Source organism: Tenrec ecaudatus, chromosome 18 (genome assembly GCF_050624435.1).
Source record: "Tenrec ecaudatus isolate mTenEca1 chromosome 18, mTenEca1.hap1, whole genome shotgun sequence".
NCBI classification, from domain to species: Eukaryota; Metazoa; Chordata; class Mammalia; order Afrosoricida; family Tenrecidae; genus Tenrec; species Tenrec ecaudatus.
Genome location: NC_134547.1, coordinates 11,223,607 through 11,248,468, shown reverse-complemented (window position 1 = coordinate 11,248,468; position 24,862 = coordinate 11,223,607). Strand labels below are relative to the sequence as shown.

Sequence of the window (24,862 nt, the reverse complement as noted above, 5' to 3'; positions counted from 1 at the left end):
GATGCACAAGCAGAGGGCCTCAAGGCAGAGGCGCTTCGGATGCTGGGACAAGGTGCCCCAAAGTCACCAAGACACCACCACGACTCCACCTTGTTTTTCTTTGCCACCGTCTGATTAAAACACCCCACCACGGGTCTGCCAGAAATCAACCGCACAACTGTCCACCTCACTCCAGCTCCTGTTCACAAGAACGAGCACACCTCAGCCGCTACCGCCATCCCCCCCAAGGTCGCCTTTACACCCCGCCACCATGAGGCGAAAGCCAAGCCCCCAAACTCTGTTTAGCTGCAACCCACAGCAGCTTGCCGAGGGCCTTGCCTCCTCTCAGAGATCTGCTAGGAAACTGAAACCCATTCTCACTGGTCTTTGAATGCAATTTTTTTTTTTAAAGATGGCTAGAAATTTCCAGGACCTTTCCAGAACGCCTTGAAACTCGGCTAGCTCCACGATCGTCGTCCGTTCTTTTACTTGTCATTCAGCCCACTCACACAAGGCTGGCAGTTGCTGCCACACCAGAAACCTTCTAGAACAATGGTTCTCAACCTGTGGGTCGCGACCCCTTTGGGGGGGTGGAATGATCCTTTCACAGGGGTTGCCCAAGATTCATAAAAGCAGCAAAATTACAGTGGTGCAGTAGCAATAAATAATTTTATGGTTGGGGAGTCACCACCGATATTAAAGGGTCGGTTAAGACCACTGTTCTAGAAGATCCAGAATTTGCTTGAGAGCCATCCCTCCCTCCACGGAGCAGAGCGTGGCTTGGAAATTGTTCCAGGATCGAGATTAGCCATGGAGATAATTACTGTAACTGGATCTGGCCGACAAGACCAGTTGTTTCTAAAGACTCACAACCAAAGGAACATACATACCAGCAGCTAAAGCCTTAGGCAACCCAGAAAAAGCCCTTTCTCTCCTGTCCTAAGCAATCAGAGACCTTGTCCTTGCTCCCAAAATTGCTCAGGGCAATTAGGGAGCAAGGAGCAGAGGAGCCCCTCCAATAACTGGTCAATTACTAGCCAGCCCAAGAAGAAACTATGTTGACACAGAGAAACAAACATGTTCTGAGTCAATTGCTCCACAAGGTCAACAGCCAGCAAAACTTCCTTTCGGCGGGTCTCTCAACTAGTCTCCCCACCCCCCCAGGTTCAGGCTAACTGGAAGGCCCCGGGAGTGGGCTTTTTCAGACAGCTAGCTGGCTTTTTTTGTGTGGTGCTGTTCTTTGAGGTGGGGGGAAAAATTTTTGGCCTGAAAAGAACCAAAATTTTAAACTTTTAGAGCAGGTTGAAAGCCTAATCTGACAGAGACAACAGACTGGAAGGAGAAGCCCTTTGTGGGTAACCCTAGGTTTCCTGTTTTGCAGCTCCCAACTGGAGGTGGGGGTCAAGTTCCCCATCCAGGGCTGGGATGGCCAGAAGAGCCCCAGACTGGTTTTGAGTTGCTTCTGGGAGGGACTGTCTCCAAACTGGCTTCCAGCTGAAACCTCTTCCCCCAGAGAAAACGAGCACTTTAAAAGATCCCAAACAGCTTTAAAATTTTGCTCTTACATCAGGGATTCTGAGTATTAGCCCTTTTTCTTTTCCCATCGCTTTGGGTTTTTTGGTTTTTTTTGCAACATCCATTCATTTTGAATTTTAACTAATACTGGTACACCAGTTTGGGAAAAAGGGATTGGGGGAAAAGAAAGGAAAAAAAAAAAAGGCAGTACTGTGACATCTCAAGAGAACAAAGGCAGTTTGAGGCATAAAGACCGGGGCCTCTTGGACTCTGGGAAGGGGAGATTCCTTAGGAGGAGCAAAAACAATGGGCCGTTGTGCAGCTGGGCCAGACTGGGCCAGTTTTTTACAACGGTGGGGCCAAGGGTGTAACATTCCAGGACAGCTGAAGACTCCAGAGAGTTTTCACTTACAAAAGGTACATTGGAAAGGTACATTTTTTAGTGAGGCCGCCTCCTACCACACAGCAGCATTTGCAACTTGGAAACGTAGCTCCAGCTCCGTTAGCATTCAGCTGGGGCTCTTGGCTCCTAGAGGGAATTGTACAAAGCATGGGAAACTTCGCATCCACCTCCTCCTCTGGCCCGGGCCCACTGGTTTGTGTGTTCAGTTTGTGCTTTAGACACTTTTTTTTTTTTAACCAGGGCACTCTGCTGACTGGAGACTTGTATTTTGCCCCTAAATGATTTTCCAATACTTAAAGGCCACTGTTTCCGGACAGTTGTGACCGGATTTGAGAGGAAGAACAAGTGAGACCAAATGGAATTTTAGCTGTTTCCTCATCTCCAGTGTGAGTGAATGCTTTTCTGTTCTGGGAGAGAAGTCCAGAAAAGGAGGAGATGGGATCTTAACTTTGGGGTGGGGAACAGGGTGTGGGGAGGGCTGTGTAGGCCCAAGTGCACTCTTTTTTTAAAAGTCTGGTTTGTCAGAACCCAAAGTGGGCAGGAGGGAAAATGCAAGTTCCACACGTTTGGGACTTTTGGGGTGGAGTCAACTCAACTTATGCTTGTAAAACACATCAGAAGTAGTTTTTGGTTCTGCAAGTCATTTGGCAGCTGTTTGGTTTTTTTCTCCTCCTTGTTATGTGTGGGGCCGGGGAGGGGCAGGGACTGGAGGAAGTGTCCTCTCCACCATGACTGGGTGTGTATCGCATTCACATCAACTTTTCACCATCAGGCATGTGCTTTTTGAACAAAGGAGCCCTGGAGCTTGGGCAGAGGGGGGTGGGTTAGGGACTGGGGGGCAGTGCCACATTTTTTTACACATCTTTGTGCTTCGACAGTAACTTTACAAATGACTTGCTCAAATTTTTAAGTGTCCGTCACCGTTTAAAGAGACAGTGGAGGAAAAAAAAAAAGGTGGAGGACATTGGTCTACTTGAACCACAATCGTTTCCTGGGGATGGGGGAGGGGGCAGGGCGAGAACATAAAACCAAATACAATCACCTCGTCTCCTGCACATGGGGCCTTGTATTCGAGTCGGCCGACTGGAATGGACTGGGACTGAAACTCGGGTGAGGCCAGCCTTCCACGGGCTTTTTGTCATGTTACAGTAATGCACTTTTCTTTTTTTTCTTTTTGAGAAAACGGTGGACGTTACAGTCTTTAAAAAAAAAAAATCAACACTGCAAGGATGTGCAAGTTAAAGGGCTCACCAGGGTTAAGAGTCCTGATTCGAACATAGAAATTCATTCTCTCAAGCATCACTGGGGTCTAAAAGGTGAGGAGAAAGGCAGGCAGGAAAGGGATCGAGAAAAAAAAAGAGGGAGATAATTGAATTACTCAATAAAAGAGGCTACTTACCATCCCAACCCATTGTAAGACATACACTTCTGACATAAGAGAATTCCTTAGAGGTCGAATAAACCAGGTAAGCACCTTTGGGTAATGCACCTGCCCTCCCCCCCCTCCACAAGAGGGGGGCCGGGGGCTTTGCCAACAGATCTTTGCTAATCGGGTTTATTTCCTGGAACTGGAGTCGGGCTGCTGCGTTGGACTGCGATTCCCAAGACGGATACATTTAATTAGAACAAACCAGAACAAAACAAAAAAAAAGATGTTTTTGTTTTTTGTAAAAAGCTCACCAAACTGCTGCACTTGTGTCTCTGAATGTAGGTGGCCTTGATATTAAAAGGCAAAGGCGGGTCTGTGAAGGAGAAAGGGAGGACGGGAGGATAGGAGTAGGGTGTAGGGAGAAGGGGATGGGGTGGCTGGTGGGGAGGGCCTGGTTGGGACCCCAGGCTAGAAGAGGGTCTTCAGGCTGGGGGCTGCATGTGATACAGCAACCATCTGGCCAAGGTATTCGCTTCGCTACCCCACCCTCCACCCCAAGACTGGCCTCCGCCTGCCTGCCTGCTGCCTACCTCTCCTCCATCTCCAAACCCTTCTACCCCGAGGAGTCTGTCCCCCACCAGAGATGGGCACATCGTGCACCCCAACCCAACCACCGCTGCTTCAGCTTAGGAGAACGGGACCCTAAAATGCACCAAGCCAAGTTAGTTTGGCCCCACTACTGCCTGGAAGCGGGGGGCTGATTTCACATTTGACTATAAAGTTGGGGAGGGGGCACTGCCTTTTGAACCCCCTGCCACAGCTCAAGGAAACCCTGTCTCTCTCCGGGAAAAGGATGGCATCTATTTTACCCAGGAAGGCGAGGTCCCACAAGAGAGCTGGAGACCAACTTTCCTACCCGCTCCAAGGCTGGAAAAACCAAACCTCACCCCACAATAAAAAAAATTTTTTTAAAGAGGCTGGGGAGCCAGCAGTCACCTACCTACAAAAAGACCTCTCCTCACAAGGAAAAACGTGGGGAAAGGAGCTCCCCATCCTCCTGCCCCCCTAAAGAAGGAAAGCGCAGGCACCCTCAAAAGAGCTGGGCGATCCACACATTCCCCCCAATTTTGTCCCCTAGGGTATCATTAGGAAACACCTCCCACCCAAAAATCTTTAAAAAGTCAAATAATGAAGCCCCCTCCCTCCAGCCCCGAGCCCGTCCCCCCCTCCCCACTAAGATGGACAGGACTGAGTAAATCCCGACTTTCTGCCTAAGAAAGCGAGGCTACCATTCCGAGCAGGGCAGGGCACACCTCCTCCGGGAGAAAGGATACTGCCGGGAGACTGGGAGACCCCCCAAGTCCAAGCCCTTAACAGCGGGGGCTGGCGCTCCAGATGCCCGCAACGAGGGTCGGGGTCCCCCTCCCCCACCCCCGAAGCCAGCAGACGGGCCGGCGGGGCGGGCCCGTGGCTGCCAGCTCGGGGCGCAGGGGCAGCCCGGACCCCCGTGGGCCTCCGCAGGCCCCCCCCGGCGCCCCCTCCCCAGGGGCGGGAGGGCGGGCGGACGCAGGGGGTTTCGGGGGGCGCCTCCTCACCTTCCCCTCAGCATGGCGCCCAAAAAAGAGAGAGCGAGAGCGAGGGAGAGCGGGCGAGCGCCGCGAGGGGGGGAAAACGCATGAGGCCGGGAGAGAAAGCAAGCGAGAAAGAGCGAGCGAGCGAGCGACACCCACCGACCCCGCCCTTCCTCCTCCTCCTCCTCCTCCTCCGAGGCCCGGCCCAACATGGCGGCCGCCCCCCTTCCTCCTCCTCCTCCTCCCCCCGGGGACGCTGCCCCGGCCCGGCCGGGGGCCTGACCTGTCGTCAGGGAGCGGGAGGCGGTGGTGGAGGAGGTGCGGGGTGGCCGGGCGGGCGTCGGGGGAACACGGAGGAGGCGAAGGCGTTGATGGCGGCGGCGGCGATGGCGGCGGCGGCGACTCTGATGGCGGCGGCGGGGGGGTCCCGGGCGCGGCCTCCATCGTTCCCTTTAGGGGGGCGGGGGGGTTAGTGCACGGGAAGGGACTGCTTGGGCGTGGCGGGAGGGGGACACTTCAGCCCGGAGGGCGCCGGATGGCAATGGATATCGTTGTTGTTTTTTGGGGGGGCGCTTGCGGAATCACCTCGGAGCCGACCTCCGCGTAGGCCGCGCGGCCTAGGTCTCGGCGGGCCGCCCGCCGCCTTTCTCCGCAGCCCGGCCCGGCGGCCCCCGCTCACGGCCACGGGGCCCTCATCGGGGCGAGCGCGCCCCGCGGGCCCGGGAGCGGGAGCCCCGGGGGACACGGACACTGGTGGGTGGTTGGGTGTAATTAGCGCGAGCCGCGCGCGGTGGAGCAAGCGAGGGGGAAGGGGGCGGGGGAGAGGGAGAGCGAGCGAAGGGGGGGGCGGAGAAAAGAAAAAAAAAAGGATTATGGGGAGAGGGGCCGCGGGGACGGGCCGACTGTCAGTCTGTCTGTCTGTCTGTCTGCCTGCCCCGGCTGCCCGGGCCCCGCCGCAGTCAGGAATTCACACAAAATGGCGGGTCGGGCCGGACGAGCCGAGAGGCTGAGGCGGGAGGCAGGGCGGGGCGGGAGGGGGCACCGGGCGGTGGAGGCGGAGGCCGCGTCACGTGGAGCCGAGGGGGCAGAGGCCGCTCGGCCGAAGGGCGGCGGCAAACGCCGCCACCGAGCGCCCGTGACCGGGAGGGGCCGAGGAGAGCCGGAAAAGGCCGAAGCGCGGGCAGGGGGGCGGGGCACGGGAGGAAAACTACCGAGTCCCGGGAAGCCGGAAAGAGCCGAAGCGGATCGGCCCCGGGGAAGGCCGGCGGGCCCGCCAGGACCCGGAAAAGGCGGGAGACTGGGTGCGGCGGCGGAAACAGCCGAAAGGAGCCGAGAGGGCATAATAGGCTTAAAAAAAAAATCCCAAAGACGGGGCGGGGCCGCCGAGGTGAGTGGACAGGACTTTGAGGAATCCGCCCGCAGGCAGATGGGCAGAACCGAAAAATGCCTCCGTTCCACCCAGTGGAAGACCCAGAAGGAATTTAGATTGAGCACAGAACAGACGGGCGAAGGCCTCGAGGGCTGGCCCTGGGAGGCGGCGAGGTTTCCGGAGGGAGGGGCGGAGCCCAACAGGCCCGGAGGTGACGTCATCCTGGGGAAGCTCGAAGGGGCGGGGTTTGGGCCTGAATTCCATTGCGTTTGAATGGGGCGTGGCACGTGGAAAGTTCCCAACAACTTAAATTGACCCACACTGACTTAAGAAATATATAATCTTTAAAAAAAGAAATATGTGATCTTACCGTCGTTTTCCCCTCAGTGCTTGCAAGAGTCATTGCTTAGAAAATAGCCAAAAATTAATAAATAAATGAGCGCCTAATAAAACGATTTTTTAAAAGGAAAAAAAATAACACGCAGAATAAAATAAAATGAAAGTCTATTGTCCTCAATATAGAGACATTTTAATAGAATTTTTTTAAAAATAGAGTTTTAAGCTCTTGGCATTTTATTAACTCAAGTGTCTTCTTAGACTTAGGTGTCTGGACCTACTTGTTTTTTTGTTTTAATCAATGCTGACATTCCAGTGCCTATCTCAAAAACATTTTCAGTTTCCCCGTTTGCATGCTTTTATGACTGGCAGTCATTTGAGGGCACGGTTCCTTAACCTCTTGAAACCCACAAAATGTCCCAGAGAGAACAGGAGTTGTGAATAAAAGTAGCAGGGCCCAGTTGGGGGCGATGAGGAAAGACTAAGAAAGTATTTAAACAGAGGGAGTGGAGCGATTCCAGACAGAGATTCCAAAAAGCTGAATAGTTTATTTCAGTTTCTGATAAGGTATGGGTGGAGTTCCCAAGTTCCAGGAGCAATGACAGAGAGGGACGGTAGGATGGAAAAGGGGAACCAATTACAAGGATCTACATATAACCTCCTCTCTGGGGACAGACAACAGAAAAATGGTGAAAGGAGACATTGGACAGTGTAAGATATGACAAAATAATAATTTATAAATTATCAAGGGCTCATGAGGTAGCGGGGAGTGGGACGGGAGAGGAAAAATTGAGTTCATATCAAGGGCTCAAGTAGAAAGCAAATGTTTTGAGAATGATGATGGCAACAAATGTACAAGTGTGCTTGACACGATGGATAGATGGATTGTGGTAAGAGTTGTACGAGCCCCCAATAAAATGATTTAAAATTTAAAGAGCAATGAGAAAAGAGATCTGGAGACAGTGGCCAGGGGACCTGGTATAATGATCCTAATAAAAAAGATTAAAGATGGTCTTTGAGTCAGATGGAGGGTTGTAATTTAGAACCCCCAGGAAAGGAATTCTCATTCTGGATCAAATGCTGAAGCCGTTTGCTAAAGAACTCTGTGTTGTGGTCAAACAATTCTGCTGCCAATGACTTCTTTAATGTTTTCAAACTCAAAGATGTCCACAGACCCTGTTAACAACCCAAGTGCCCATTCTCAGAACAAGAACTGCTTACTAAATAAGTCATGCATTTTTTGCCAACCCCCCCCCATCTCTGCCACCTACGGAGGCTTAATTGAACAATAGCATACATTCAGAAAAGCATATAATCAGAAATATAAGTTCCTTAAATTTAAAAAAATTAAGTTTCATAAATTTATATGAAGATAATAAACTCACTGTCATCTAGTTAATACCGTCTCATAGGGACCTTACAGAACAGGGTGGACCTGCCCCTGTGGTTTCTGAGTCTGTAACTCTAACTCTTTTTAATGCTAGGACTGTAACTCTTTATGGGTATACACCATGTAAATAGCCCCTAGACAAGAAACAATGTTACCCGCTGCTCACAACCTTTCTCTTCTGCCTCCCAGAGCCACAACTAACTATAAACCTTTCAAATTATACACCATCTACTTGATGCTGACTCACAGGGGCACTAAAACACAGAGTTTCTACTGCCCCATAAAGTTTCCAAGGCTATGAATGTGTGGGGGAAACTTTCTCCAGTGAAACGGCTGGTAGGATCAAGTAGGAAAGTTCAACCATCTGAACTACATGCACCAATTTTACCTTTTCTGTCGTCGTCCTTGTGGTGCCCTTGAAAGTCAGTTCTGACTCAGCAATGCTAGGTCCAACAGAACAGAACACTGCTTGGTCCTGTCGCACGTCGAGAGACCAGTCTCTAGCGAAGGATAAAGTAGAGGGGCAGGAAAAAAAGGAGGAAGCCGGTTCAACAAGATGGATCAACGACACACTGGCTGCATCAACGGGCTCAAACATATGGACAATTGTGAGGATGACACAGGGCCCAGCAGTGTTTACCGCTCCTAGAATGACATAAAAATGGAATGTACCATATGTTCTCTTCGGGGTCTGGCTTCTTTGATTCAGCAGTACATTGGTGAGATTCGTTCATGCCAGCGAGTGGAGTTGCACTTCAGTAAGTCTTTCTGCGTAATATTTCATTGTATAAGGAGGTCTGGTGGCTGTTGGACAGCTAACCTGGAGGTCGGCAGATCAGGATCACCAACTGCTCCAAGGGAGAAAAATCAAGGCTGTCTGCTCCCATAAAATTTACAGTCTAATAAACCCTCTACAGGACTGCTAGGGGTCAAAAACAACTCAGTGGCAGTGGATTTGAGGTAGGCATTACATTATGTGATGATTGTAAACCAGGTGTTAATGACCATGTAGCACTACTGGACTCTCAGGATGAGAAATTGGTCCCACCATTTTGGAAAATGGCTGGGCAGCATCTACTGCAGTTGAACTTTTGCCTACACTATGACTCAGCAATTCCCTGATGTCTAGTCATCCAGGGGCAATAGTGTTCCCTGGAAACTTCTGGAACTGCCCACCAATAGGAAATCCGACCAATACCTTAAACTGTCTTCACTGTCCTTGGCTTCAACACACATTTTTTTAGAACCTCTGGGGGGGTCTGCTGATCCTCAGACCCAAATGGGAGGGCCATTCACAGTACATCTTGGGCCACAGAGAGAGCTTAACCTTTGCCCCAGATTCCTGCTGCCTGAATGAGTGAGCATAGCTGTCCCAACCACCAAAATCCCAGGTGTACCAAACATTGTGACTTTCTCATAATAGGGAGGAGCTTCAATTTGTGACCACTTGCCCTTGCTTCTAGAAGAAAATGTCAGCATTTCCCTGCCCTGGGGGCTTTGAGCTGAGTGGTTGCTGGATTCTCCTGAGACTGAACATTCTCCACTGTCTATAACTCTGACCTATCGTTCCATGGTATCTGTTTCATCTTGTTCTTACTACTCTTGAGACCTGACCCTTTTTTTTCTTCCCCCTTGTCTTTGTTCCTGGATGGGTTCTTTGTAGTGTGGGTGAGGTGAATTTCACAGGGAAGACACTCAGGGCTGGCTTCAATCTCTGGAGGCGCCCTAAGAAAGAAAAAACACTGGCCAAAAACTAGTGTGATGACGGCTGGAGTTAGCAGCCAATCCAACAGCTATTTCCCCCTGGATGGAAGAGTCTTGTGCTACCTTGGTTCTCAAGGGGGGATGTCGCCCCCTAGGGGCCACTCTGGAAATTATTGAGGGAACTTAATGAGAATGTTTTTTTGGTTGTCAGTGGGTTCTCCAGGGGCCCTTATTGCTCCCTTGGAGGCATTTTGGAAACGTGCAGAGACTTTCTTTTTGGTCATCCCATTGGTGACAAGGCTCTTAGCAGCATCTAGAGGTCAGGGGCCAGGGCTGCCAAGACAACTTGCATTGATAAAGAACACTCATCTTGAACAGCTGATGATAATTGAAATACTGGAAAGGACTCTCCATACTACCATGATATTAAGCTGTCACACTGACTTTTACCAATTCTAAAATTGTGGACACCGTACCTCTGACCTTTCCAAGATAAATTTGTCCATATCTGAAAATAGACTATTATATTGCTCTCACCCCTCCACCCCTTAATAGAGAAAAGTCTATGGAGAGAGGAAGGTGGTGAGAAACTCTTTTATACCTTTAATGAGTCCTCTAGAAGTTCAGAGGAGCCCTGAGGTACGCATTGGGCTGCTAATGGCCAGGTCTGCAGTTCAAAGCCACCAGCCGCTCACGGGAGTGGGAGTAGAGTGACACATACTCCCCCAAAGAGTTAGTCTCAGAAACTGACAGGGCCAGAGTTGGCATTGACTTAATGGCAGTGTGTTTGAGATGAGAGAAATTCAAGGGGAAATCATTTATGGGGGAATTCACTTTATTTTCACAAAGTAACAAAGTGATCATTTTAAAGGGAATTACCCCGCCTCCCCCCCCCCCTACTCACAGATAACGAATGGCTCTACCCCTTTACAAATTGCTACATGCCATAGATATTTCTTCAGGGTCACTCAGTTAAGTTGCAACACTAAGGAACTCATTTAAGTCTAAGGGTTGGTTTCAGCTCCTTGAAACCACTAGACTAAAAAAAATCACCCCACTCAACTACCTAAACGTATCTTTCTATACTCTGTACCCATTTCTTTTTCTAATCATTTTATTAAGGGCTCATACAACTCTTATCACCATCCATACATACATCCATTGTGTCAAACACGTCTCTACATTCATTGCCCTCATCATTCTCAAAACATTTGCTCTCCACCTAAGCCCCTGGCATCAGCTCCTCATTTTCCTCTCCCCTCCCCGCTCCCCCTCTCTCACGAACCCTTGATAATTTATAAATTATTATTTTGTCTTATCTTGCACTGTACGACATCTCCCTTTTCCTACTTTTCTGTTGTCCGTCCCCCAGGGAGGAGGTTATAGGTAGATCCTTGTAATCGGCTCCCCCTTTTTTATTCTTTTTCTATACTAATATTTCTTTATTGAGTTACGCAATAAATATTCATTGGGAATATATTAGGCATTCAAGTAAGCATTTACATGATAAAAACCGTGTTCCTCATATCCATGACTAGTTTAGCTGATATTAGAACACAACTGCACATTACTGGTCCTGCATGATCCTAAACCTTTTTTCATTCAGCGGATTCTGATTCACAGCAACCTTATAGAGCCGAGTACAACTGTCCCAGGGGACCCCATGTCCATTTCAATCTAATACCATCCCATGTTAACTCAAGTGTTTGTAGAATCTTATCCCAAAGCTGTCTGATAGAGACATGTAATCTCAAGAAATTTCCTTCCTGCAAAAGAGGTTATTTCATCCCATTCTTGACATCCTTTGGTCCTCCAAGATCAGGAAATATTACACTCTAGTGCAAAGCATTGGATTCGTGGATCTGAAATGAGGATCTACGAGGAGGTACTGTTAGGTAGCTTACCTTAGGGACTGGGGCATCCATTACGCAAGCCCAGAGGTTTGAGCTTCCAGCCACGAAAGGATGGTACACCTAGGTGGGTGTTACACCTGGATTGGCCCATCTAAGCCAGGTGAATTTGATTCAGCCAATGGAGTCGACCAGTATTGTCGACCACACCTCCCAACTGGGCCCCTGAAAAGGCCAGGGGTGTTGCTCTGGGTTCTCGCTCCCAGCAGCTGTTACATGATCTAGCACAACTGGGCTGTGGTCCAGAGCCACCAAGCCACAGTCCCGCAACTGTGCCGCGGACTCTGTCTGGCTTGTGTTCCATTTACTGTAGAACCTTAAACTGCTTCTAACCGTCATAAAACTCACTGGGATCACAATACAGGCTTCGGGGAGTGAATGCTCTCTCTCGAGAAGCCAAGGACCCAGGTAAACCTCCACTGGGCAGAGCTTTCTTCTTCTTTTTTTAATTGGGGGCTCATACAACTCTTATCACAATCCATACATACATCAATTGTATAAAGCACATTTGTACATAGGTTACACTCAACTTTCTCAAAACATTTGCTTTCCATGTAAGCCCCTGGCATCAGCTCCTCATTTTCCCCTCCCTCCCCGTTCCCCTCTCCCTCATGAACACTTGATAATTTATAAATTATTATTTTGTCATATCTTACACTGTCTGACATCTCCCTTCACCCACTTTTCTATTGTCCATCCCCCAGGGAGGAGGTTATATGTAAATCCTTGTAATTGGTTCCCCCTCTCTACCCTACCCTCCCTCCACCCTCCTGATATCACCAGTCTCACCACCGGTCCTAAAGGGATCATCGGTCCTGGATTACCTGTATTTCCAGTTCCTATCCTCTGGTCTAGTCAAATTTGTAATGTAAAAATTGGGTCATAATAGTGTTGGAGGTGTGTGTGGAGGAAGCATTTAGGAACCAAAGGAAAGTTGTATGTTTCATCATTGCTACACTGCACCCTGACTGGCTCCTCTCCTCACTGCGACTCTTCCATAAGGGGATGTCTAGTTGCCTACAGATCTGCTTTGGGTCCCCAACCTGCACTCTCCCTCATTGACAATGATAGGAGATATTGTTCTTTTATACCTGATACCTCATTCCTTCAACACCTCATGATAACACAGGTTGGTGTATTCCTTCCATGTGGACTTTGTTGCTTCCGAGCTACATACCACTTGTTTACCTTCAAGCCTTTAAGACCCTAGACACTATCTTTTGATAGCCGGGCACCATCAGCTTTCTTCACCGGGCAGAGCTTTCATAGTACACATCCCACTCCCACCCGCAAGCCTCTGTGTTAGTGCACCCAGTGGCAGCTCCTGGGAAGGTTCTTTCTGATCACAGGGAATTTTTTTCGTGAAAGCAGTTTAGCTTGAACCAGTTTCCTGCTGGCGAAAAATGCCCCAGAAACTGTTGTGATGTCGAGTCCTAAGTGCATTTGGAGTTTACTGTTAATCACGCTTTCTATTTAGAGGTTCTGAAAAGATAACCTAACACTGTGCAGCAAAAACAGCCTGATTGTGGCAGATGTGAGACTGGTTTTGCCACCATGACAATGCACCTGCTCTTGCAGCAAGTTCGGTGAGCCAGTTTTTGACACACCAAAAATCCAGCATGCTTATCTCTTTCCCCATACACTTGACTCACCTGACTTTGCTCTGTGTGATTTTGTTTCTACGCATGAAGAGATTCATGAAAGGAGAGCGATTTGATGGCATGTAGAAGAGGGAAGGAAAAAAAAAAACGAGGGTGGTACTGTCAGCCATCTAAAGAGGTGAGTTTGAAAAATGCCACCAAGGGTGGAGCAGGGAGGGAGGGGGAAGATGAGGAGTTGATGCCAAGGGCGTAAGTGGAGGGCAAATGTTTTGAGAATGATGAGGGCAACAAATGTACAAATGTGCTTGACACACTGGATGGATGAATGGATGGATTGTGATAAGAATTGTATGAGCCCCTAATAAAGTGATTAAGAAAAATGTCCCCCAAGAATGGAATCATTGCAGATTTGACAAATGCTTTTACAAAAGTGTAAGGGAAAAAAAAGTGTAAGGGAGAGTATTTTAAAGGGTGATAAGGTTGTTTTGTTTAAGAAAATTAATACATAGCTTTGGAAAAAAATCTATTTCTCATCTCTTCTCGACCTTTTGGCTAAGATCAAGTGTAGTAAAAAATCTATTTGTTTTTCGGTAACCCCTCATAATACCCATCTAATCACAATTGTTATTGTACATGGCTTGAGTCCAGCTCCTAACCTTGGCACAGGCTGGCAGCTCGAGGCCAACTATGGGTACCACAGAGAAAGCTCTGGAAATCTGCTTCCATCAAGACTATCAATCAGTCAATACATAAGATGATCAAGAAAGCCCAGGTTGGGGTATGTGTGTGTATCTTACGTTGCAACAATGCCTGGGGTTGACATGATTCAGAGCCAGCTTGATGGCCACCAGTTTGGTTTCTTTTGCTGTGGTGATTATGGAAATGCTTAAACATGCCCCCCCCAAAAAAAAAAAAAAAAAACAGAGACAAGCGTACAATGAGCCCTCCTGTGCAGATCTTTCCATGTCAGTGTTTTTACAATTCTTAGCCCTTTTCATTTCTTCTTTACTCCCGCCCCACTGACCCTCAGCCTTCACCCACCCCCTCACTGACTCACTCGCTGCCAGCGACTCATAGCAACCCTTTAGAATCTGGTCGAAGGGCCTCTGAGCGTTTCCAAAACTGTAGCTCCATATGGGAGTAGGAAGCCTCATCTTTCTCTTCTGGGTCACCTGGTGGTTTCAAGTAACACTGTGGGATACAGGAAGATTTCTCCCAAGTTGTCTTCCCCAAATATATGCCAAACCTAGCTGCTTGCTACACATGGCAAACACTTGGAGGTCAACGAAAGCAGGTCAGAGGTTACGCTCCCTAAGGGTTATCAGCCATCTAGAGCAATCAGACTGTATAGTCTGCCCCACCCTATGTAGGGCCCACTCCCTTCTGACAGGGATAGTAGTAGATTGTTTCCCTGAAGGAGAGCCCAGGGAGGTCCAACCAACTCAAAGGAGACCAAGGTTAGGCCGCCATATTGAGACTAGGTTCAGTCCGTCTTGTCACATGTGTACCCCTAAGTCCCTCCCCTTCCTTTAGCTCATCCTCTTCCTGTCAAGCTTATGCCCATTGTACAGCCCCTTCCTAGTACAGGTGTGGTTACCTGTAATCATGGCCCTAAGTATACATGTGCCTTGGTCAGAAATAAAGGGAGACCCTCCTGCCCTCTCTGGCCATGCTGTGTACAGACCTGGCTGGTGAGCTCGTGACCCTCCAAGAGGTGAGCATGCTACTATGAAATGCGTCTGACTTCTTTATTTTACTCTCTCCCATCTCTCTTATTCTCTATGACCTTACTATAATCTTTGTAACATTTTTTTTTCTTTGTAACATTTTAACCATGCAATTGCGCCTACCGCAGAGGGCCTTATGGTCAGCAGCCCAACTTGTCACCCCCAGGCCCCCAGGGCTCCTTGCCGGAAATGGCTCTCACTGCCACGAAGTCCATGCTGACTCACGGCGGCCCCGTTGGGAGCGTCGGAGACTCACTCTTTACGGGAGTAAAAAAGCTGTCTTTCTCGCAAGGAGATGCTGCTAATTTTGAACTAGCAGGCCATGCTTATGCAGCTCAATGTACAACCACTACATAGCTAGATTGTTTGAAATCAAATCCCACCCAGACTTACTCTTCCATCCGTCTCCACGTGTATACATACCTGGTTATGGCTCTGCCTATCATATATTTAAGGGCATACATTCCTGTCCAGTCCTTTGATTCTATCCCAAAGGACAAGGTTCATTCCACCCTTTACTTTGTCCAGTTTTGCCCCTTCTGTGATGTCGAGATGTCTGACTTCCATTATCCTAGATCAGCGGTTCTCAACCTGTGTGTCGAGACCCCTTTAGGGGTCAAATGACCCTTTCACAGGGGTCGCCCGATTCATCACAGTAGCAAGATGATGGTAATGAAGTAGCAACGAAACAAATTTTATGGCTGGAGGGGTCACCACCACATGGGGAACTGTCTGAAAGGGTCTCAGCATTAGGAAGGTTGAAGATCACTGTCCTAGACCTATTTACTTATTTAATTGTATTTGACTGTGGTAGCTAATGACCACGGTGAGGAAAGCTATCTCATGGACTTTCTATACAGGGTCTCCTACCTCCTACCAAAGAGTTGGGTGGGGCTATGCAAATAAAGAAGCCCAGGTAACACTGCAGCTTAGGCACTGAGCCGCAAACACAAGTTCAGTGGTCAGAACCCCATCAGTTTCCTCCCCCCCCCCCACTACCATGACCGCAGTCCTGCCAGAGCATGTACACTGGCACAGCTAAGAGCTTAGGACACTTGGAACCCAGGTCAATCAACCCCACAGGAGCAGAAATGGGAGTATCAATACCAGGAGGGGAGGGGGAAGGTGGAGCAAGGATGGATGGGAGCAAGGATGGATGGGAGCAAGGATGGATGGGAGCAAGGGGAAACTGAACTCAATGAATGGCACATAACCACCACCACCCCAGGGGAAGGAACAACAGAAACCTTGGGGGATGGGAGGCAGCTGTCGGTGGGTGTAAGGTATGAAAATTTTTTATTTTATTTTTTATTAAAAGATCATTTATTGAGGGGAGGGGGGGGAAAATGAGGAGCTGATACCAAGAGCTCAAGCAGAAAGCAAATGTTTTGAGGATGATGAGGGCAACAAATGTACCAATGTGCTTGACACGATGGATGGATATTGATAAGAGTTATACGAGCCCCACGTAAAGTGATTTATAAAATTTTAAAAAGCTTTAAAAAATCATTTATTGGGGAGACTCTTCTAATCATACATCAGTTGTATCAAATAATTTATCAAGGGATCACGAGGGTGGAAGGTGGGGAGGGAGGAACAAAAGAGGACCTGACCCTAAGGGCTCAAATAGAAAGGAATGTTTAGAAAATCATGATGGCAACATATGTACAAATAGGCCGGAGACGGTGGGTGTATGAATTGTTGTAAGAGCCCCCAACGAAATCATCTTTTAAGAAAACACATCAGCTACTCCACAGGAGAAAGATGAGGCTGTCTGCTTCCATAAAGATTTATAGTCTCAGAAACCCTAACTAGAGGGCTGTTATTAATCAACTAAGGTGCGTGGTACTTTGTGGGATGGCACCATGTCAATCAGGCATGTGGCACTTTCAGGAGATTAGTTCATTGTGCCAGTTTAGGCTTAAAAGAAGGAGTTCTAGCAAGGTCTGCAGGTTGAAACCCACCCGCTGCTCTGAAAGACCCAGCTTTCTACTCTTATAAACAGTCTCGTGTGGGAAACTGCAAACCAGGAAGAGAGCATACGCGGAAAAATTCTCTATGCTCAATTGAAGGAGTTTGGGAGGCCAAGACTCTGGTGGAGGGAGACCTTCATGCTCCTAAGTTGCAGATGAATCCCAGGCACATTCTCAACTAAAAGTTATTCCTGACCACGTGTCCCCAAAATGATGCCAATTTTAAGAGGCTGCTTGCAAACACATGTCTGTTACTATATGCTTCAAGGTTGTCTGCCATCAAAAAATTCAGACCACCCACCTTAAGTACAGCCTTCTGATAAGGATCATAGATTGCTCCCCTAGAGAAGAGCTCAGGGACACTTAAGGTCAAGCCAGCTCAGAGACAACCAAGGTGAGGCCACCATCTGAACTCTAGGACCCGCCCATCTTGTTACCTATGTCTTCCTGTTACATATGTGTATGATGTGACTTGCGTGCCCTTGAGTATATAAACATGTGAGACGCTGCATTCAATTCTTGGTAGATGACTGTACACTTGGAGGTCAATGTCAGCTGCTTAGAGGTTATCTCCCTGAGGACATCAGTCATCTAGAGCAACCAGACTCTATAGCAGTTCTCAACCTGTGGGTCTGGACCCCTTTGGGGGTCAAATGGCCCTTTCACAGGGGTCACCCAGGACCATCAGAAAACATATTTCACAATACATAATTACATAGTGTTTTGGGAATAATCACTGTGCTTTAATTGTTTAATTATGTTCAATTGGTAATGATGAAAATACATCCTGCATATCAGATATTTACATTATGATTTATAACAGTAGCCAAATTAGTTATGAAGTATCAACAAAGAATGATTTCATGGTTGGGAGTTACCTTAACATGAGGAACTGTATTAAAGGCTCGCAGCATTAGTCTGTCCCACCCTAAGTAGGGCCCACTCCCTGCTAATGAGGATAGAGGATTATTTCCCTGAAGCAGAGCCCTGAGACAAGATCAGCCAACCCAAGGTTAGGCTGCCATCTTGAATCTAGGGTCCACCCATCTTGTCACAGGTGCACCCCTCGTGCCGCCCCTTCCGATTGCGTGTACACCCCTAGCTTGTCCCCCTTTGACTGATGTATGCTGACTGTACAACCTCTTCCCATTATGATGCAATCAATCAGTCGTGATTGGAAATATATTCTCGCTCTGCGCAGACCAGGCTGCTGCGATCACGGTCACCCCGGAGGTGAGCAAGTTACTATGAAAAGTGACTCCTTTATTCTCTCTCCTATCTCTCACATCTTTTATAACTTTACTATCATCTTTATACATGTGGTGGCCGTACAATTGCACGTATGCACCCTGCGGTCGTCAGAGGCTGCTTTACTCTGACGCTTGAGGTTCACCCAGAGAAGCCTCGGAAGACAGGTCGATTACTTTCTTCAGGGGAAAAAAAAATTAAAAAGCAGCCAATGAGTCCCTCAAAACCTCACTCACACCTCTCCAGTTGATTCCCACTTTAGGGGGCCTACAGGACAGAGTAGAACTGCTCCTGGGGGCTTTTAAGACTGTGGCTCCTGTGGAGGGAGGATGGGATGGAAAGGGGGAAATGATTACCATATAACCTCCTCCCTGGGGGACAGACAACAGAAAAGTGGGTGAAGGGAGACGTCAGACAGTGTAAGATATGACAAAATATATAAATTATAAATTATCAAGGTTTCATGAGGGAGGAGGGAGTGGAGAGGGAGGAGGAAAATTGAGGAGCTGATGCCAGGGGCTTACGTGGAGAGCAAATGTTTTGAGAATGATGAGGGAAATGAATGCACAAATGTGCTTGACACAGTTGGTGTATGTATGGATTGTGATAAGAGTTGTAGGAGCCCCTAATAAAATTACTAAAAAAAAAAAAAAAAGATGGGATGGATGGTTTGAGGAAAAACAAAAGCAGCCAATGAAAAGCACTGGAGCACAATTCTACTCTCACCCACTTGGGGCTGTCAAGAGTCAGAACTGACTACTGGTTTAGCTGCCTGGTGCTTACAGTTAGGAAGTGGGGTGAGCATTGGAGAATGGTAGAAGTCTGGCCTCCCACGCAGGAGACGTGGGTTTTATTTCCAGCCAATGCACTTTCGTGCATCCACCAGCATCTACCAGTGGAGATTTGCATGGTACCATGAAATGGAACAGATTTCCATGGAATGTCCAAATTAAGAAAACCATGGCGGGGGCTCAGGTGGGAAGAGTGTGCTTTGAGAATGATGATGGCAGCAAATGTGCAAATATGCTTGACACACTGGATGAATGTATGGATTGTGATAAGAGATGTAAGAGGCCCCAATAAAAGTATTTAAAAATTGAAAAATAGCGTGATCAAGGGTTATGTAGCTGAGAGGAATTACTGAAACCCAAATGAAGGCTGAGAAAGATAGTGGGACAAGAGGAAAGTCAAAGGAAATGGAGGAAAGAACTAGGAGGCAAAGGGCATTTATGCAGGTCTTAATAAAGTCATGTACATATGTGAATATATTTATATATGAGGATGGGGAAATAGATTTATGTGCATATATTTATAGGTTTAGTATTAAGGCAGCAGATGGACATTGGACCTCTACTCAAGGACTCCCTCAATGCAAGAATACTTTGTTCTATTAAACTGGCATTCCATGATGCTCACCTTCCCGATATAATCGTTGAAGACAAAGCGGGTGAATAAGCAAATGTGGTGAAGAAAGCTGATGGTGCCCAGCTATCAAAAGATATAGCGTCTGGGGTCTTAAAGGCTTGAAGGTAAACAAGCGGCCATCTAGCTCAGAAGCAACAAAGCCCACATGGAAGAGGCACACCAGCCTGTGTGATCACGAGGTGTTGAAGGGATCAGGTATCAGGCATGAAAGAACAAAAAAATCATATCATTGTGAATAAGGGGGAGTGAGGAGTGGGGACCCAAAGCCTATCTGTCAGCAACTAGACATCCACTTACAGAAGGGTCACAGGGAGGAGAAGAGCCAGTCAGGGTGCAGTGTAGCAATGATGAAACATACAAATTTCCTCTAGTTCCTAAATGCTTCCTCCCCCTCCCACTCATGAACCCAATTCTACCTTACAAATCTGGCTAGACCAGAGGACGTACACTGCTACAGATAGGAACTGGAAACACGGGGAAGACAGGGAGGGTGATCCCTTCAGGACCAGTGGTGAGAGTGGCGATACCAGGAGGGTGGGGTGGGAAAGGGGGAACTGATTGCAAGGATCTACATATAACCTCCTCTCTGGGGGACGGACAACAGAAAAGTGGGTGAAGGGAGACGTCGGACAGTGTAAGATATGGCAAAATAATAATTTATAAATTATCAAGGGTTCATGAGGGAGGGGGAGTGGGGAAGGAGGGGGAAAATGAGCTGATGCCAGAGGCTTACGTGGAGAGCAAATGTTGTGAGAATGGTGAGGGTAATGAATGTACACATGTGCTTCACACAGTTGATGCATGTATGGATTGTGATAAGAGTTGTATGCGTCCCCAATAAAGTGATTAAAAAATAGAAATAATAAAAAATAAAAGTAAGTGTGTATTCTAAAAACAAAGATTCGCTTTGCAGAAGGAACTAAATGTCAACGATTTACAAATTTAAAAATAATGGCACAACACAGCACACACACAAAATACAGAAACCACGGAGCATTTTACTAATATATCTTCTCGATAACAAAAAAATAAAGCAAAACACCCCCTAAAAAAAGAAAAATGAATCCCATGGTGATCACTTCTAAAAAAAAAATCAGCCAATGAAGATTCGACAGATCACAGCAGGTCCAGCCTGTGCTAACACTCCCAACAGGACATAGCAAGAACCGGAACATAATTAAGACTATAATGTTGATTTTGGTTCTCCACTCCGACTGTATCCTAGAATCACCTGGGGAACGTGTTGTAAAAATCCCAATGGCTCAGCCCCACTTCAGCCCAATTAATTGGAGTCTCTGAGGATGGGGTCTGAGCTCTGAATCTGGAGGAGCGCTCCCTGAAGAATTCCAATATGCAGGTGGGATTGAGAAATGCTGCTTTAGCTAATGGTTCGTCCTGGGTGGAGATCATGATACACGTATGATATTCTTAAACCCCGGGGCCTGAACTACTGCATAACTGCTCTTCATTACTTTTCACAAACTCACAGGGGCTGTTCTACCTTGTCCTATAGGGTCAGACTCCACTGGATGCCAGTGAGTTGAGAATCTTGACAGAAGCAGACCACCACATCTTTCTTCCCTGGTGCAATGCCACTGGTGGGCTTGAACCAAAGACCCTTAGGCAAGCAGCCAAGTACTTAACCGCTGAGCCATCAAGGCTCCTTTCTTCGTTACTTTTAAGTTAGTGTGCATTTTGGCAAATGTCCTAGCTAGTGATTGCTATCAAACAAATATCCCCCTGAATGCCGTCCCTCAAAAGAACCATAGTGCTGTGCTTTCTCAGAGTCTGGAAATTCAGGGCTCTCACAGAGTCTGGGAATGCCGCAGTGTGGTTTTAGGTTGGCATTTCTCGTTGCAGGATGCGTGGCTGCAACTGGAAGAGTGGACGGCTGGAGGGTTAGAGGCTGGGCAGAATCTCTCTGACTCCATGCAGTGCCAAGGTTCTCCATGGAATCTTGTGGGAAACTAACACGGAGGGAACGAGGACGAGGACTCTATTCCCTAACTTATCACAGAGGGAATCTAGAAACCTGGTATGCCACGGTAGGAAAGCCTCCTCCATTGGGGAAGTTACAGGTCAAGTCCAAGTCCCAGTACATGATCCTGCTTTAAATATCATTCCCAGAGATCACTAAAAGCTATGCTGCCTTAAAGTAAGCACAGGGTTGATTCTGTCTTCCTATAAGACGCAGACATCCTTTTCTCTCTTCCCCGAGTCACCCAACCCCCTTGTCCCTCCCCCCAAGGCAGGTATTAGGTGTCCCCACCTATGAGCTTAGGGACCTTACTGTAGTTACCACCTACCTTGTGATCCATGTAACTACTGAATATGCGTGTGTTATGGCTCCCTATAAATGTCCCAAGATAGGACAGGTTCTCTCTCACTTCTCCCAGTTCCACGTGGACTATCAAGCGGGGCTGAGGTGAGCATGTGACCCTCAAATGTGTCTGACTCCTTCATTTTATTTTCTCTCCTATCTTTCCTATCTACTATGACTTTCCTAACATCTTCATATATTATCGCCGTACAATTCATCCACTGGCCCTTTGGTTGTTGGAGCCTGGAGTCCTTCACGGCATCTCTCCTCTTGGGCTGCTTTTGCTGCATGACTTCCGTATCAGTTTTCTCAGGCTGTTGTTCCCAATCTTTTTAATTAATCCAACCCCCCCAATTTTCCAGGTGCCCCAGCGGACAGCAAAGGAAACACAGATGAACCATCCCTGCTGAGCCCTGTCCAGATGACAGATTGTTTCACCAACGGAAAGTTTATTGTCTCAGTTTTTGAAGTTTATTGTCTGAGGTCTAGATTTAGAGTGTGAGAAGGGCCTAGTCCTCTTGGAAGGCCCTGGAGGGAGATCTTTTTCTTGCCTCTCTGAGCTTCTGGCAGCCCAGGTATTCCTTGGCTTGTACTTGCAGTGTCACTCAATATCTTCCCATTGTCTTTCTCTCTGGGGTGCTTCTCCTCTTTGAAATGACACCATTCAGATTCGACTAGGGGTCACAACGGTTCAGTGCTCTGCTGCTGACCAAAGGTTGGCTGTTCAAATCCACCCGGTGACTCTGTAAGAGAAAGAGTTGATGATCTATTTCTGTAAAGATGGGAACCCTATGGGGGCAGCTCTATTCTGTCACATGGGCTTCACTGTGGGTTGAAATGTTCACCTGCGATTTGTCTGATGTGCTTCTCAGGATGACGCTGGAGCTATGGGTTTGGAGGAGGAAGCCCATTAGATGCAGGGCCATGCTTATCACATCACATTGAGGGAATATTTTATCAACATCATTAGCGCTGCTGATGTTAATCACCCCCACGCTGCCTGACTTTAATGATATCTGCCTATGAGAATGACGAGTGCAATGAATGTATAAGGGTGCTTTGCTCAATTGATATAGGTACAGATTGTGATAAGAGCCTTATGAGCCCCAATAAAAAAGATTTTTTTTAAAAAGGAAAAAAAATAATATCTGCCACTATTTCCCTTTTCTTCTTCTTTTTTGCGTGTGCGAGGGAGTATGCACAAAAAGAAAATAACTTCTTGAATTCTCTGGCACGCATTCTCCGAGAGAGACAAGATGGGAAAGGTGCTGTGACAAGGACGAGGCCTTCGGGGTTAGAGATGGTCTCACAGAGGAAACGGTACAGGGCTCTAGAGACATGGGAAAGGGCTGCCCTCAGCCATTCAGCCAGAGCAATTCATTGTTGATATATTGTCCTTATGCCCTGCCACCGGCATCTCTATTGTTCCTCTATCATCTTGCCACCCAGTTGGATGAGGACATGCCAGATTCTAGCACCCAGAAGCATGCTGCCCCCTTCCCTGTCAGTCACCTGAAGGCCTTCTACAGAGTAGTCCTCACAGGTGCCCTGGTCCTTGTTCTGGGCCACAGTCTGCAGCCTCGGCAGGAAGTGCTCAAATTCCAACACCTTCACATTCATCTCATCTCTCTTGGGATTCTCCAAGACCTTAAGCATCTCGGCGTTGGTGGGGTTCTGGCACAGGGCCCTCATCCTATCCCCACACAGGCTGTAGAGGATCTTATGTGGCAGTTACATAATCTCCTGCCAGCTTTCGAAAGGGTGGAGTGTAGCCTGTCAGTGAGGTCCCAGCTTGATGACCTCATTGGGAGGCACAAAGGAGATAAATCGCTCACTGGAGGCCAGATAAACACACTCCGTAGTTTCACATTCCTGTTGATAAACCACATAGAGACACTGATGGAGCCAGAGCCCTGGAGCTGGAGGAACCACATGGAGACCCACACCAGCGCTGAGATGCTTCCACCACCACTGGATCCACAAGACTTTGCACCGACTGGCCTGTCTTCCTGAATTCTGCATCATTACATGTGTTGCGTGAATCTAAAGAAGAATTTATGGACTAGTATTGACACAAGGGATAATATTGGACTTGTGGACTTGAGCTAAACCACACTGGGATGTTTCCTTAATGTACAACTGCTCTTTGATATAAAAGATATATGAGTGTCCCTGAATTTGTTTCTCTAGTCAGTCTGGACTAAGACAACCTGTTTGGTCAAATAACTGAAAACCTGAAATTCTGCAGGCTGGTCCTTGTCAAGGTGCAATCACACACCTTGACTACTCAGGTTTGGGGACCCTGTCCTGCACTATTTTCACTATTTTCCTATTTTGTACTTTCCTTGGTGGGGGCGGGACATGTCCCTAAATCCTGTACACATTTAAGGGGCGGGGGGGGGGTGTTAAGCTCCACCTCCTGGGGGGTGTCTCTACATAACTTATTTGGTCTTTTGTATGCAAGATTTGTCTCTTCTCCCCCATTTATGTATTTAGGTCGGTCTGGATTTGCATGTCTTTATTTTATAGGTTGAGATGTAGTTCAGTTCTGATGTCATTTTTATTCATTGCCATTGAGTCAATTCTGGCCCATGGAGACCCTACGTGTGCAGTGCAGGTCAATGACCTCCGGTTCTTGGCAGCAGATCGTTTAGCTTCTGCAGCTCTCCGTGGCTTTGAACCGACAACTTTATGGCTAGGAGTTGATCACCTAAGCCAGTGGTTCTCAACCTTCCTAATGCCGCAACCCCTTAATGTACTTCCTCGTGTTGTGGTGACCCCCCAACCATAAAATTATTTTCATTGCTACTTCATCACTGTCATTTTGCTGCTGTGATGAATCAGGTGACCCCCAAAGGGGTCATGACCCACAGCTTGAGAATCACTGACGTAAGCATATGCACCATCAAAACAAAACAAAAAGAAAATCGCAAGCTTACAGCCATTGAGTTGATTCTAACTCATAAGGACCCTCTAGAACAGGGTAAAACTGCCCCTGTGGGTTTCTGTGACTGTAATTCTT

The 24,862-nt window shown here is 47.7% G+C and overlaps 1 protein-coding gene across 4 annotated transcripts in view; it reads right to left on the bottom strand.

Annotated features, from left to right (window-relative positions):
- Positions 1-6,261, bottom strand: part of ZC3H4 (zinc finger CCCH-type containing 4) — a 39,360-nt gene extending 33,099 nt beyond the window's left edge. Inside the window, exon 1 of one of the 4 annotated variants that reach the window (XM_075537639.1) lies at positions 5,121-6,261. In XM_075537639.1, coding sequence (XP_075393754.1) covers positions 5,121-5,281 — 161 coding nt within the window. In that variant the 5' untranslated portion in view covers positions 5,282-6,261. Of the gene's footprint in view, positions 1-4,861; positions 4,969-5,120 lie in introns of those variants that run through there. The other 3 variants (XM_075537636.1, XM_075537637.1, XM_075537638.1) reach the window with 3 other exon arrangements.
- Between the last annotated feature and the right edge of the window lie 18,601 nt (positions 6,262-24,862).